General features: G+C 47.6%; 1 protein-coding gene across 4 annotated transcripts in view; it reads right to left on the bottom strand.

The window, feature by feature from the left end:
• Positions 1–14,280, bottom strand: part of LTBP1 (latent transforming growth factor beta binding protein 1) — a 1,019,134-nt gene that overhangs the window by 547,742 nt on the left and 457,112 nt on the right. For 3 of the 4 annotated variants that reach the window (XM_069607908.1, XM_069607907.1, XM_069607909.1), the window contains exon 5: positions 4,453–4,620. The exons of the other annotated variant lie outside the window; for it this stretch is intronic. In XM_069607908.1, the coding sequence (XP_069464009.1) occupies positions 4,453–4,620 (168 nt within the window). The remainder of the gene's footprint in view (positions 1–4,452; positions 4,621–14,280) is intronic. 4 annotated transcript variants of the gene reach the window in all.

The raw sequence follows: 14,280 nt of genomic DNA, 5'->3' as shown, positions 1-14,280 counted from the left end.
TGCATGCACTATTTCTTTGCCACCCACGTTTTGTCTATAGAAGACAATCACAATGAATGGCCATAAGTGTCAAAAGGGATGGAAAGGCATGTAGGACGTTTGTTCATCGTGCACCTCCACACCCAATCACAGATAATCACCGCCTCACCCCCTTTGCCAATCCCAGCCTCGTTTTGCCACGTGGGTGAAGGACTGTGCTTGCGTGTCTATTCGTTTGTGGGACCAGTTTTTGATTTTGAAGCGCAAGGCTAAAACATTATTTTGCCTCCATCTTTTGAGTGGAGGAGAAATGATGTGGTATTGATAGGTAGTACTCACTAAAGGTAGTGTTTCTTCAAAATAATGCATGGGTTACATAAGGCATTTGCCAACATACTTACTATGAGGTGGAGGCAACAACATGCAGCATAAGACATTCCCCGTGTTTTTACCATTACCTTGAATCTTATATCCCCTTGGTGTACTGTGCTCCTTGCTATATCTGTACAGACCTGAGCTATTCTATGCTGTGTAACCATAGAGGGAAACTTCAGTAAACCTTGTGCTGAATAGCATGTCCTCTGCTTGGCAACATCCACAGGACTGTGACGAAGTGCTTTGGCTGTCACATGGAGCGCAAACTGTTGGAGCCAAAGTTCCCACCTTAGAGCTGCTCCTGTGGCAAATGGGTGAAAAGGTCTCATGAACGCGCCATGTGTGGCGTCTGGCCCCTGAATGGGACCCTTTAGTCTTGCTGTGTCGCTTCCTGCACCCCTGGGAGTGTTTCCTCTTGCTGGGCTTCCCTGAAGGCTGGCCATCTTGTCTGGATTGCTCTAGGGTTCTCTTTTGCTGCTGAGCGTAATCAGACTGATACTTCTTGCGGCAGGTCTGGGCCCTCCCAAGTGGCTGCTCTGGATCATCCAGTGTTCAAATGTCTGATTTTATCTCCTCTGCTGTAGAGCCTATACTCTACTTGTCTTTGCTACATGCGTGTATTTCAGGACTACAGGGGTCACTGTTGTCTCTTGGCGGTTATGCGCCAGAGTGTCCAAGTTGCGCGAGCTGTGGGCAGCTCTAGCCGCTTCTTATGTGTGAAGTCGGCTGCATGCGGTGTGAATCAGGTGGCATGCCGCTATGCGGTGAACCTTGTGTGATAAGGCCCAGGGCCTGCCAGCAGGTGCTGCGCATCAGGCCAATGTTTAGCTGGGTTGTGCGCGAACGCACGCGAGGATAACAGATACCTCGTCGCCAGTGTGATGAACCACCCAACCTCTGTCTCACCGACTGGGCGGGAAGGGTCTTTGGGGTGATCGGGCCGCAATGAGCAGGAGCGAAATAACTACGCGGCCAGTCAGGAATGGTATTGGGTCAGCTCTGCCCCATTTCCAGGGCGCGCCTTCTTTATTCATTTTATCCCTCCCCTTCCTCTTGTCTCGCGAGGCGGGCTCCCCTTCACTCACGTGACACGAGTCAGGCGGAACACCACACCTCTGCTGGCAGAGTTCTGGAGACAAGTGGGAGGACTGCCACTGTTTGACACACTAGTGACTCACAAGGGCACGATCACCAGGTGCCAGCTCACTAACCTTGCGCCCAAACCAACTTGTTCGTGGTGAGGACTTTTGATACACGACAATTGTGATGGAAGCATGCTAAAAAATACAACTTTAACACATAATAACGTTATCAGAGATGAATCAGAAAACGATTCAATCAATGATATCTTGTTATTAACTAATAAGTATTTGTCTTGTAGCCTTGCCAACACGTCTTGTTGCATTCCCTTACTTTGCCCATTATTAAAGTGAGGATTACTGTTTCTTAGGACTAGTTGGCGCAGACACTTACATTTGAATACAAATGGCCGACGTGACAAAGCCAAGGATGGCTGCGTACAAAAGTGAATGCACGGAACCACAGTGGGAGAGAGGAAAGGGGAAATTAAACCACCCTAAGGGAGCTAAAAGTGCTTTGGCGAACTGTGGGAGATGTGCTAGCGGAATGAGGTGGACTCCAAGGGGAAGAGAAATCTGGAGTGTGTGCCGGTGTGTCGCGAAATATATATTCACACCCGCGCGGACTCTCCCCGCGGGGATTTCCTTTCAGAATGAATTCACAGTAAGGGCCAGACCTGCAAAGTCCAAATTATGAGTGATAGTGGGGCAAGGGGTGGAATAGTGTGATATTCTTAGAATATATTGTCTGAGGATGCAGGAGCTGCACAGCTGAGGGTTCCTTTATTGGGAGCTCATGACATGCTTGTTAGTTTTATAGCACTTTATGCTGCGGTAAGGCTACTTTGCAGCACTGCGAGGAGCAGGGAGTGAGGGTTTCAGTCTGCAAGCAATGGTAAAACATCAGCACATCCAAAAGGGTCTGCACAGACGTGTGCCTCTGCCCCTTAAGGGTCAGTAGGGAAAAGCTGCTGACCGTCAGCACACTCCCATGGTATGGTGGCCTTCAGTATGCTGGTTGCCTGCTGCGCGTCTAGCCCTGACTCTGCACCGCGAGCATGCATTGCACTCTACTAGCAAACCTATGGGGATTCACGGGGTCCTGTGGCAACTAGGCACGCTGCAGGTGGTCGCTTGGCTCCTCTGGGAAAAATCTACATACAAATTGCCTCTTGCCAAGCGCTTGCCAGAGCTGCAGTTGCCTAGTTGCGTCAACAGGTGGAAGTAAATGAAGTAATGCGTTGTATATTTTTTGAATGATCCCAAGGCAGATTCGGGGCCACAGCCAGTTAATACATGGTGTGGTGTTGGATGTTTGAAGTACTGGAGACCGTGCCCGGGCAATCCTGGGAGATTCCCCTGGCATAGCCACACGTTGTGCCACAGGTCCATTCCAGAATGCAAATTCTGGGCCGCCAAGCCTGAGTCCAGTGAGGTCTAGTCCAAGGAAGGATTGTGTATACAGGGGAGCGTTGTTGGTAAACAGAAGGTGGAGGAGGACTGTGGTCAATGATGTACAATTTGAAAAGCCTGGCAGCTTGATGTACAAAGGGATATTCTTGAGAGTATGCTCTGTGTTCCATGTGGGGAGCCCCAGAAGATACTCTCACTCATGATAGTGCCCCAAAATCTCCTCTGCTAATGACCCGTGAAAGCCCACCCTCCTCCGACTTACACGGTAACACCGGCATGCCTTGACCGACGCACGTGTTCATAGTCCACCAGCTCCCTGAGCAAAGGTTCCAAAGCAACACGTGGCGCAAAATGCACAGAATGTTATAAGGGTGGTACAATTTAGTATGCGAAGGAGTCTAAGACTTCTCTGCCCGCTGTGTGACCTTCTGCAACTAAACGTAAGAGCAGATCACGAGTATCAGAGCCGTTATCTTCATTGGGCACAGGCCAACAGATCAGCCCCACAAGGGCTCACAGCAGGAGTTCATGAATTTTCACATGTCTGTTTTAGATTATTATTTGCACCCATACTTATTCATTTTAGATGTTTAAAGTAATGCCCATCATGCCACCGGAAACCAGGTCAGGGCCAACTGGAAAAGACGGAGCGGGTCAGGCGTGGTGGGTTGGATGTCACTGGCAGTCGCCCACCGCCCTTAGCTGCCACCGATCCCAACAGCGCCATCTGCAGGTGCTCTCGAGTCTAGAGAGCATGCAGGACCTTTAGAGGGTCCAGAGGGGCTTCACAAAGTGTGGGGCCGAATGATCCATGACTGGCCAATCAACTAAGGGCTTATTGTATTGCCACCAAATGACATCACGTTTTCACTGTCAGGTCCCATGCATTCTGCGAGCGGTTGCTTTCCTAGTCTTTAGATCACTTCAGCTGAATCGATGACAGTGGGCTGTAGAATGTAAGCCTAAAATGGAAACACGCTGTGTCAGGGCCACTTGCTGACCACAGAAAGTCCCAAAGGACAGTAGGCCCACCAAAGCGCAAACTCATGGTCTGCGGTTTGCACAGAGAGTTCATTGGCGCAGACATTAATCCGCTGAGCCATCAAATTATTCACTTGTCCTCTTTTTCTTAATAGAAACGCAGACACTTCACACACTCACTTGAAACTACATCTTAACAGCAGTGTGTGTCCACCCTGTAAGCAAGAAATCAGCATTTTGTTTCCGGGTTATTTCCGGTAGGCATTTTTCCCCAAGCAGTGCATTTCTGACAACAATGACGGCTCAATACAGCTGTTAGCACTACACGGTGCCCTGAGCCCAGCAGCCCTGTGCGCACTCTACCCACAAACGAATCAAGCTCCTGAAAGTACCAACTACTTCCCGTTACAACCGGAGGCACACTTCCATCACTTATCTTCCACAAACCAAGCTGAGCCCTAGATTCCAGGACGACACTGTAGCAAAAGTTGACTTGCTGTCATGCACCAATAGCAGATATTCCCAACACATGCGTGAGGACCTCACAACACAAGCATAGACAAGGAGGGCCCCTCTCAGCTGCCCATAAACGCAGGTGTTATAGATAAGTGGTCCGGGTACTCACCTACTCGGAAGTTGGTGGAGGTCAGGGTGTCGGCGGCGTGCCCGTTCTCGCTGATGAGGGTGGTCGTGTTGCCCTTCTCGCAGCTGTTCTGGCAGTTGCCCTTGGTGCAGGTCACTTTGCAGATGCTGGGCGTGAAGACCACCTTGATGCGGCCGGTGTGGTTCACCACTGGGGGAGGAGCCAGAGAGAAAAAGAAAAAAAGCAGGCACGTCAGCTTGACATCCATTGATCTCCTGGGCATGTTTTCAGATGGGGGCAAAAAAAAAGTAAGGGACAGAAGTCCTCTTTCTGTGTCCTTTTCAGGAGTGCCTCGTGAGCAGGACCAAGGAGCTCAGCAGAAAGGGCGCCGGGAATGACTCTAAACCCCTGGTTTGAAGTAAAGGGAACGGTGTGGAATTAGGGACCAAACGCTGCACTATGTCCACAGCCAGACAGAGAGCAAGACTGAGGGCATGACAGCTTAAATAGCCAGCCCGCGGAGGCAGATGTAATGCAGAGAGGCTGGCCGCGCACCTACGGGTGAGGAGACTCTTGGGCCGCCCCGCGCATACTTGGGCTATTCGTGAAGTTACTGAGTCACTGCGCTGCACCCCGATGCCTGGAACGCTTTCAGACATGCGGCATGTCTGAAAACATCTGTCTCGAATCTCCTGGCACTCCAGCCCGCAGTGAGCAAAGCCGGTGACGCAGCTGCCCGGGCCCGGATTTTTTGGGTTGCTTTTTCAGTCTTTTGGCAACATGCTTTCTTGGGAATTTAACAAATTGAAACCGTTCTCTCCCTGTGGCAGAAGTTAAAATGAGCAGAAAGTGCTCACATCTAAACAGCGTTTTGAATCATGTGTATATACGTCGACCAAAAAATCACTTTGCTTCCCCCTGAGCAAAGAAAGAATGGCAGAATAATGGCAACCTAGCAGAAAGTATTGTGTAATGAGCTTTCACGTCCATATTATGAAGGTCTTGCATGCAGATGCCTTCTTTCTAAGTGTCACACTGATGCATCAAGGATGCACCTGACGTTGGTTTCTAGGTTTACCATCTGATCAATAACGTACATATCTTGTGTATCATGTTTTGTTTGGAAAAGTACCCGTCTCTATGGCTATGGTGCGAGCACCACATAGCCAAGTGTATAATTTGTCCTGCCAAAGAAGTGCTCGAGTGGGCGGGGTGTACAGTGCTGTTCTGTGTAATTCAGGCAGAACTTATACACCCTTATCACTTTGGGGTATATATTTTCGTCCTGAGTTACTTAGGCCTACCTTTTCTACATTTCCTTCAATACGTCGCAGGCACACTGCCAGATTAGTAGCCAGACAGGAATAACGTCATGACCTGGGACTTACCGTTGTCAAGTAATAGCACTTTCATCAGTGAAGCGGGTAAAACACATGTGTCTGATTTATATTGCTCTATCAAGTTTAAGGTGGAGCACGGCGGCCCGCTCTGGCAGGGCCGGCCTTAGAGGCAGCAACGTTCTAGGCGAATTGGCACCCCGCCTCCCCATGCACCCCTGGTCTAAAAGGAAGAGGGGGGGGTCTGGGGGCAAGGTCAGGAGCGCAACATTTGTTTTGCCCCTCCCTGCTCCGGCACCTCGCAGGGGGTTAATCACTGGAATAGGACGCACATAACGCATGAGCTCCCTATTCCAATGAAAACCTCCTTGCTCCCGCGTCGGAGCAGGGAGGTATTGTTATTAAATGTGACCCGCCGTTGCGGGCGCATTTAATAACATAAGGGCAACTGCCGCACCTTCTCCCACTACTCTAGCTCTGGGGAGCCCTTGAAACACTCCCCCGAGCTGGCCTAGCTGGAGCTAATGGTGCCCTGGGGGGGCATGGCGCCCCGGGCGGTCACCCAGCCCGCCCTGCCCTAAGGCCGGCTCTGCGTTCTGGCTAGGAAATGCAGAGTCTTGCAGATCCAGTTGGAATAAGGAATGAAACGATTGACATGGTTACGCATAATGCTAGATGCCGACCACCAATACACAACAGCATCAACTAGTGAAACATGAACTCCAGAGTGTGAGGCCCAGGCCTCTTCCAAGGGTTAAGCAGCACTAGACTGGCTTGCTCCTCACCTAAGGACATCTTCTTCTGCATCTGATCCTGCTGCTGCAGTTCTTTTCTGTTGGCCCTGTTTTCGACACCCAGAGTGGTCCCCATTCATTACACATCCTGCATTCTCTGTGTTCTGTCTCAAAGGCCATTAGAGTTGTTCTTATTGGTTGGATGCACTTTTAGTTTGATTAACGTTTTGCATTTTTGTAGAACTTTGGTTGGACATTATCGAGTACTGTTCTACCTTGGTTCGCTTCTGTACCAACTCACCCCACCCCTGAAGTGTATAGCCTGCCCTTGGCCTGCACTACTGTAAAAGGCAGGGAAGGTGCACCTGTTGGGTTCTACCTGTTTCCTCTTTTTGATTGGGGTCGCTGTTGGTTTAGTAGTAGTGTGGTGCTCAATAGGAGCCTTAGTTACTGGATCAGTGAAGATTCCTCGCATTTTATTTGCCAAATTGCATTTCTTCAAAATTAATTGTGTCATTTTGACCACTTGTTTACCAGAAAAAAAGAAGGGTGAGACCCCCCCCAATGCACCTTACCCCTCTTCCCACCCCTTCCTAAGAACCTAACACAAGCCCCGCATCTATACATTTGTGGTAAAAAATGTAAAATGTAGCTAAAGAAACTCCCTGAAAAGTAAGTCAGCAAAAGTGGCCAATACCTTTGTCACTACTCATCCCTGTGCTCCTGCAGAACAGTAGTCATTTCGTCACAGTTTGCTACTTTGCACAACAAATAATGTAAGTAGTAACTGGCGGGAGCAATTTTGCAAAGGTTTTTTGGCAAATACAACATTTTAAAACACACGGGGCCAGTAACTTTGGTGAAAACTACAAGCAGCACAGATCACTAAGTGATGAAACTGGCTCACGTTGGCCCCTAAAGCCGGTTCCCAGTGTCCTGCGGGACATGCCTTTCCGCATTGTCCTATTGCTCTATGGGCCAGTCCAAATCTGGCAGTACCAATATGTGACAGGAGGTCCTAAGACCCAGTTGGTACTGCAGTACTGAATGCAGATTGCCACTTCACACAGTTTGTCACACCCAGAGCTCAATCAATAGAGAAACGTTCAGGTAAACTGTAGGGGCTATTGGCAAGCGAGTTACTTCGTTACTCCCCTGGAAGACATGGCTGTTCTCCATAGACTAAGGCCTCGTGACTTCACGGAATTGAGACACAATCCCAGCTGGCGAGCAAAATTTGCTTTGCACTCTGGATTTTGCCTGATTAGTGACAATGACGGACACTTCACTTACCTGTCACACTAGGTCCATAGATGGGTTCCACGCGATAAGGTCCCTGTGAAAAAGTCAGCAAGTAAGTTAACTTTTTTTTCCTGAGCCCTAAAATTCTTTCCCCAAATATTCTAGGAGGGGTATGATTATATATTATTACCTTCAAATCCAGAATATTTGGGGAAAGTGTTTGATTGTCTGGAGGGTGCACTTTTAGGGAAATGTTGCCACCTGGCTGCCATTTTCACGGCAACATGATCACTGGATACCCCATAGGTAGACACTGCCATTCTCTTTGTGGATTGCCCAGACCAGAGCTACCCCTCTCTGCTGTAATGCTCACCGGGCACTTTGAAAAACTGTATAATAATAAAAGTCAATAACTTGCAGACCAAGGAATTTACATCACCAGTTTCTGAACAATGTTCAAGGGTACTTTGTCATGGGGAACTACAGGACCAGTTCGGCATAATACAGAGGTAATTGTTTGTGAACCGCTTATTGCATTTTAACCCGTGGTTGTCTCGGTGATCAGAAAAGCATGCAAGCCATGGCAAACCATCACTGGAAGAAGGGGTTGCAGCAGAGCACCTCTGGGCAAAGTTTGTCCTACCATACTTAAAATAAAATGGGCACCCTAGGAGGATGTGTCAACCAATCTGGTTGCTAAATCTCCTGATCGAAGCTTGCGTTATGAGCAAGCTCACCACTGCTTAAGCCCTCCTGTGATCTTATGTCCCTCGTCCCATCTCTTCCTCCGTTCCCTACTCCCATCGTCCACTCCCGCCGTAGCCCACGGACATGATAAGGAAGAGTGCAAAGTAACTAGTAAGTCTAGCAGGAGGTGGCTCATAAGTGCAGAGAGTCAGGGGATTGTAGGGTTGCAGATACAGTCCCTTAAGTGGTTGGGAGGCCGGAGGCAGTGCAAGGGCAAACAGTCGTGCATGAGCCTGGCCCTGTAAGTTCAGTGGGTGACCAGGTAACCAGTATGCTAAGCAGACAGGGACATCAGCAACGGAGAGGGAGAGAGAAGGCAGAAGCCAAAAGGAAAGTCTTCAGTTGCTTCTGGAACCTTAGATGGTCCTGCTCAAATTTGAGAGAAGCAGGGAGGCTGTTCCAGAGGGAGTCCCCAGTCAGTGACAGAGCTCTAAGAGATGTGAGGAGAGAAGGAGTGGGTGGAGTTCAATATGACCCCAAGGTTCTTAGCCTTACAGGAAGGAGCAGGTAGAGGGCCCTGGGAGGGCGGCCAGAGTCAGAGTGGGAAGGCGGGAGCAGGTGTTCCAATGAGGAGGATCTCAGTCTTACTGGCATTAAGAAAGAGATAGTTGGAGGCACAACATTCTTGAATTGCGGACAAACAGTCTGGTGTGAGAGAAGGAACAGTAATAATAATGAAGCAAAAGCCACTGCTGTACTAAAAGCTACCAGCAGGTGGCATTTGTTTCATTAGTGCCGCGAGGGCAGAGATTAACTCAAGCACAGGAGGCTCGTACATTTCACAAAATGGACGCCTCCTAGTGGTTGATTTTAAAGATGTTTAAACCTTATTTATTTACCATTTTACATAGGAACTTTCATTAAAAAGATGTTTATTATATATTTTGTATTATTGACCATCTTTTAAGCCCATACATTTTTGAGCGCACTATTCCTTTAACATATAGTATTAAGGTGTACCCCTTGTTTGGAGATTGGAGATACACTTGGGGAGTTTTTCTTTTCTCTTCCTTTTTTAATAAAATGATACATAGCATTATAACGCTCTTGGATGTGATGAATTGTTGAATTTATTTATTGATGAAATGTGCTCGTCTAATTTGTTTATAGATTTGAGAAAGTTTTTAGGGAATATGTTTGATAATGAAGTAGATATTGATAAAGTGTGTGTGTAAAGGTTGTGAAAAGTTATTGTTTTTAACTAAATAACAATAAAAATGTTTTAAAAACATGAGTGAGCAACAGCGCCACCAATTGTGCCGGATGACAATGGGATGCAGTACATTTGTGGTGGCACTTGTTACTTGTGTGGATATTTGAATGACTGAAGAACACCCCTTTGAGCATCAACAGACATGTGCAGTGTGACAGAAGGCATCATGGAGAGCACCTATGACACCCGCCCACCCTCAACCAGGAAATAGGTGAACTTAAACAGAGGTGCTGTCCTTCCTGCATGTGGAACCTTGTGATAAGCAGATGCGCTTTGCCCTCTGTATGTGGGTCCGTAGGTTGGCGACGTCCAATATCTTCTATTGCATCCCCAACAGACAGACACCCCATGCCCTCCAATATTTCTTTTCCAATAGCATAGCATCTCTGTGTGTCTCTGGCTGAGCATTATAGCAAAGGTCAGTAGCAAGGGCCTTCACTTGGAGCTGGCAGACTACCATACCCTCGTACATTGCTACTGCAATTCACACACTTTTGACGTAAACCTTCTCAACCAATAGCTCTTTCACTGTCATTCCTTTGGGATTAGAAGACCTTTGTCCATTAAACAGATTGGTCTGGAGTACCAGAAGCTGTAGTAATTGTGATAATTACTTAGCTTCTAAGCACTTACATATGAGCCTCCAAAGGCGACTATGCTGGTCCTTTTTGCATAGACTTGCATAATAGCCTGGCAGTTAAGGGGTGATATTAGCATTTGAAAAACGGTGTAAACCCCAATGACAGAAAGCAAGAATAATGAATAAAGTCACAGATTTGCACGAGTTTATCAAAACTCCAAATGTTTAAGAGGATTTTGAAGGATAAACAGCAGGACAGCCTGTGAGGGGGCAAGGAAGGATGCCAGAGTGTTGCCAGAGCTTATCAGGGATGGAGCTCACTGCAGAACAGTACAGGACAGTACTATTTGAGGATCATTTAACGAAGAACCGGCGATTACTGGAGAATGTCCACTTGAGCTCATTACAGATTCCAAGGGGAATACTATCTATTATAACCTTTATAAACGTTCACTTAGCATTCTCATTAGGCAATCTGTGGGCTATATCTTGCATATTGGTCCCTATAACTTGCAGATTGTTAATTACGCTACATTCCAAGATTTCTGGTGGCAGCACTGCAGGTTATTTCATGCGATCACCCAGACAGATTTATATATATCATCAAGTTTATATGCTCCTATATCTACTATACACTACCAAGTGTGACATGGGTTGCAATAGGTTTATAAACCCCACCCTCAGGCTGTACCAGGCATTATGTTCCATAAGCCGTATTAAAGTCCCTCGCTGCGCTCAGCCCTCTAACTTGGTCTTCATGGCCCTGCAAGGAAGGCATGATATCCACAGCAGACACAGACATAATAGATGCACGTTTCAAAAACCTTTATTTTCTATTTAATAAGGTTGGCAGAATTCCTAACTGGCCTTAACTCTAGAATGGGAGCATTCTCGACCATTTAACAAATAACAAACAAGTCTAAGTCAGTCTAGTCAAAATAAAAAGGCGTATACTATTAAATGACAAATGTGTGAAGGGGATATAAAAGGAAAAATAGGTTCTTCAAAAGAAATGTCAGAATGGCTTAGGTAATGTTGGCTTAGGTATACCAGAGAGACTGGGGGTCACACTAAGAGGACACCGTTCCAGCTCCCATGGCCCAACAACGCTATTGTTCCATCACACAGACATTTTTATGAACCCAACATATACCCACGGCTGTGTTCCTGCCTCCTAACAGGGGATACCAAAATTTCTTGTGCTCAATCTGTACCTACTGCGTTGACTTGTAGATTAAACGTCTCTGCGAGGCTTAACCAAAAGAACACCATCCGCAAATTAGGCTAGCACCCTTTGTTAAGCCTTTACACAGGGATACCATTATCCATGACTCGAGCTAAAATGGCCAATCCACAGGGAATCCAATATTTAGAAAACCTTTATCATCCGTACCCTTAAGTCAAGAGTGTAGGTTATTAGTCAGAACCTTTTACATTAAGACTGAATGCTACCTAACCACAAAAAGACATCTACCTCTGCTCCTTTCCCTACTATACTTCACACTACTGGACACTAGTAAACGATACTCAACAATACTTCAAGGATACTCAACAATACTCGTCACCATCCCACACCCGACATTACTTTACCTCCCCCTCAATTGCCGTGTGGCTGAGTCAATACTTACACCCCGTGATCCACAGCTGCTGATCGGCTACCGACTCCCCCAAAGCTGCTGAGTCATCCTTCTGGTCTGCTGGGCTCCTCACGGACCGCGGCAGGATATTCTCCAAACTGGCTCCTGACAGCCTCTGCATGGGGGTGCACCTCTCGTTGGTCTCACTTTCCATGAGGCGCCTCGCAGCCCGCCAGGCGCTGCGGTGGAAGAGGCCGCTTATGCCGAACGGGTGTAGTCAACCATACCTCTGCTACCAACTTGTTGGCTTAGGTATACCAGAGGGACTGGGGGGTCACACTACAAGCACACCGTTGCAGCTCCTAGGGCCCAAAGAACCCTCCCACAGTGAACAGAGGGCGGACTCAACCAACGGCAAGTTAGGACTCTCGTTTATTACACAAACAGACATGGATCATACAGGACATTGAAAATCTCTCGGACTCACAGCTCCTAAGCCCGTGTTGGGCTATTTTGTTCGATTACTATGGCACAACATGGGGCTGATCCCCAACAACCTACGAGAAGACATGATTGGGTAGTTGGGGTGGTAGTGCCATTGCATGGCCCCTACAGATGCTACTCTATTGGTCCTCACATATCAGATGGCTTGCCTGCCCCTTGCCCGAAAATGATCTATTACAATCCTAGATTACCATTCCCGGATTGGCTGGAGCTGATCTCACCCGCCTGGGACCCAGCTCAGTTCTCAGCGCTCAGTCCACCTTCTCAGGGTGATGAGAAAGTCTATGGGCCTCATTACACGGTAGGAGGTAACCATGCCACTATTAGCGGCATGGCTCCTCCCTTACCGCATACCGGGTCCGGGTAGGTGGTATGGGGACTTACCGGGTCATTCCCACCCTGGAGGACCCGGTAAGTCCCCATTCCAAATACCATTCCCCATTCCCATTGAGCCCCTACAGGGCTCAATGGGAATGGGGAAGGAGCTAATAACGGTACCGCAATTTGCGGTACCATTATTAGCTCTGAAGTCCCTCAGCGGTCAGACCAGGCGTTAAGGACGGGACCCGCTGAGGAATCTCATAGTAGGGCGCTAAGGGATTACCGGCACCGGTGACCTTACCGGTACCGATAATCCCTTAGCGCCTACCGTGTAATGAGGCCCTATGTGTTCCCAATGTAACCGTCAGTGCTATCCCTTTTGCCTGTTAGAGTGCCCTCAGTGTTGCAACGTTGTTAAAGAATATCCATGTTTCCCTTCAAGTCTGTGTTGCTGAGAATTGTTTGGCTTCCCACCGCGGGTGAATGACCATTGTCTGGCTCGGCTGCATCACGTGGTTGATCTCTCTGGTCTGCAATATATGAGGATTTATTCTGCTTTTCTGCAGATGGTTCCTTGTCTCTTAGCTTCAAAATGTGCTGTTTGTCTCTGACCTTGGTTGTGAGCCCTGGCATGCTGTTCTGTGCAGCCTAGTTCTGCTTTTCTTCGTCTCTCGTCCTGTGGCATGTGGCCGCATGTAACCTCATTATAGTTATACTATGATTTCTATATATCTATACCGTGCTATCTTTCTTATAGGTTAGCAGTATTTGGTACTTCCAGGCTTCTTATACGAACGATCTTGTAGTTCCATAGGGTTACTTGCGATAAGCATCTGCAAGCTTGCTCTGCATGTCTTCATTTGCCTTACGTTCAGCATATCTACACTTGGCTAATGAGAAAAATAATAAAAGCTTTCGACAGTATGTAGATGTATCTATCCTCTATCTACAGAACTGTGGAAGCATGTTCTTTGTGTGCGCACATGTGTGTCTGTGTAACTTTGTGGATGGCTGCGAGTTTGCTTCATGACTAACGTTGCCATGTTGTACTGTGACTAACAACGTCAGAACAATGATTTTCCGTTGTTAGTCAATCTGATCCATCGAGGCATTTGGATTCATGATCAGGGTAGTGGCACCTGTATCTATAAATACATAGAATGGATAAGGTTTGAATGGCTATCTAACAGAATACCTGTTTGCATATGTGGGTGTCACCAGCCCTCTTGGGGGCTGTCCAAACAGTGAGTTGCTTTGTGCGTTCTTGACTCTTCGGGCTGTCATGTTCGTGGAGGCGACGAGGGGCATTCCAGGGACCCACACTTGAGTATCAATTTCCTGCCCCACTTTCAGAAGCAAAGGGTCTCAAGAGTTTCTTAAAATAATAGGTGGATGGCACAGTTCTTTCAATCTGGCACACTTTGGCTTACTGGTATAATTCAACAGTCCGCGCTTGGGCTCCGAGCTTTTGACAGTTCAACAAGTTTGTTAGGCGTTGTCCGCCTTCCCACAAATGCACAGTTCAAATCTTGACTTTTGCTTTACCACAATTCGACACAGGCTTCCCTGGACCAGGCTCAATCCGGTCTTTCTTTTAACACTTGACTTTTGTAAT

Source organism: Ambystoma mexicanum, chromosome 4q (genome assembly GCF_040938575.1).
Source record: "Ambystoma mexicanum isolate Mex_15411 chromosome 4q, UKY_AmexF1_1, whole genome shotgun sequence".
NCBI classification, from domain to species: Eukaryota; Metazoa; Chordata; class Amphibia; order Caudata; family Ambystomatidae; genus Ambystoma; species Ambystoma mexicanum.
This window is presented reverse-complemented; position numbering and strand designations above follow the sequence as displayed.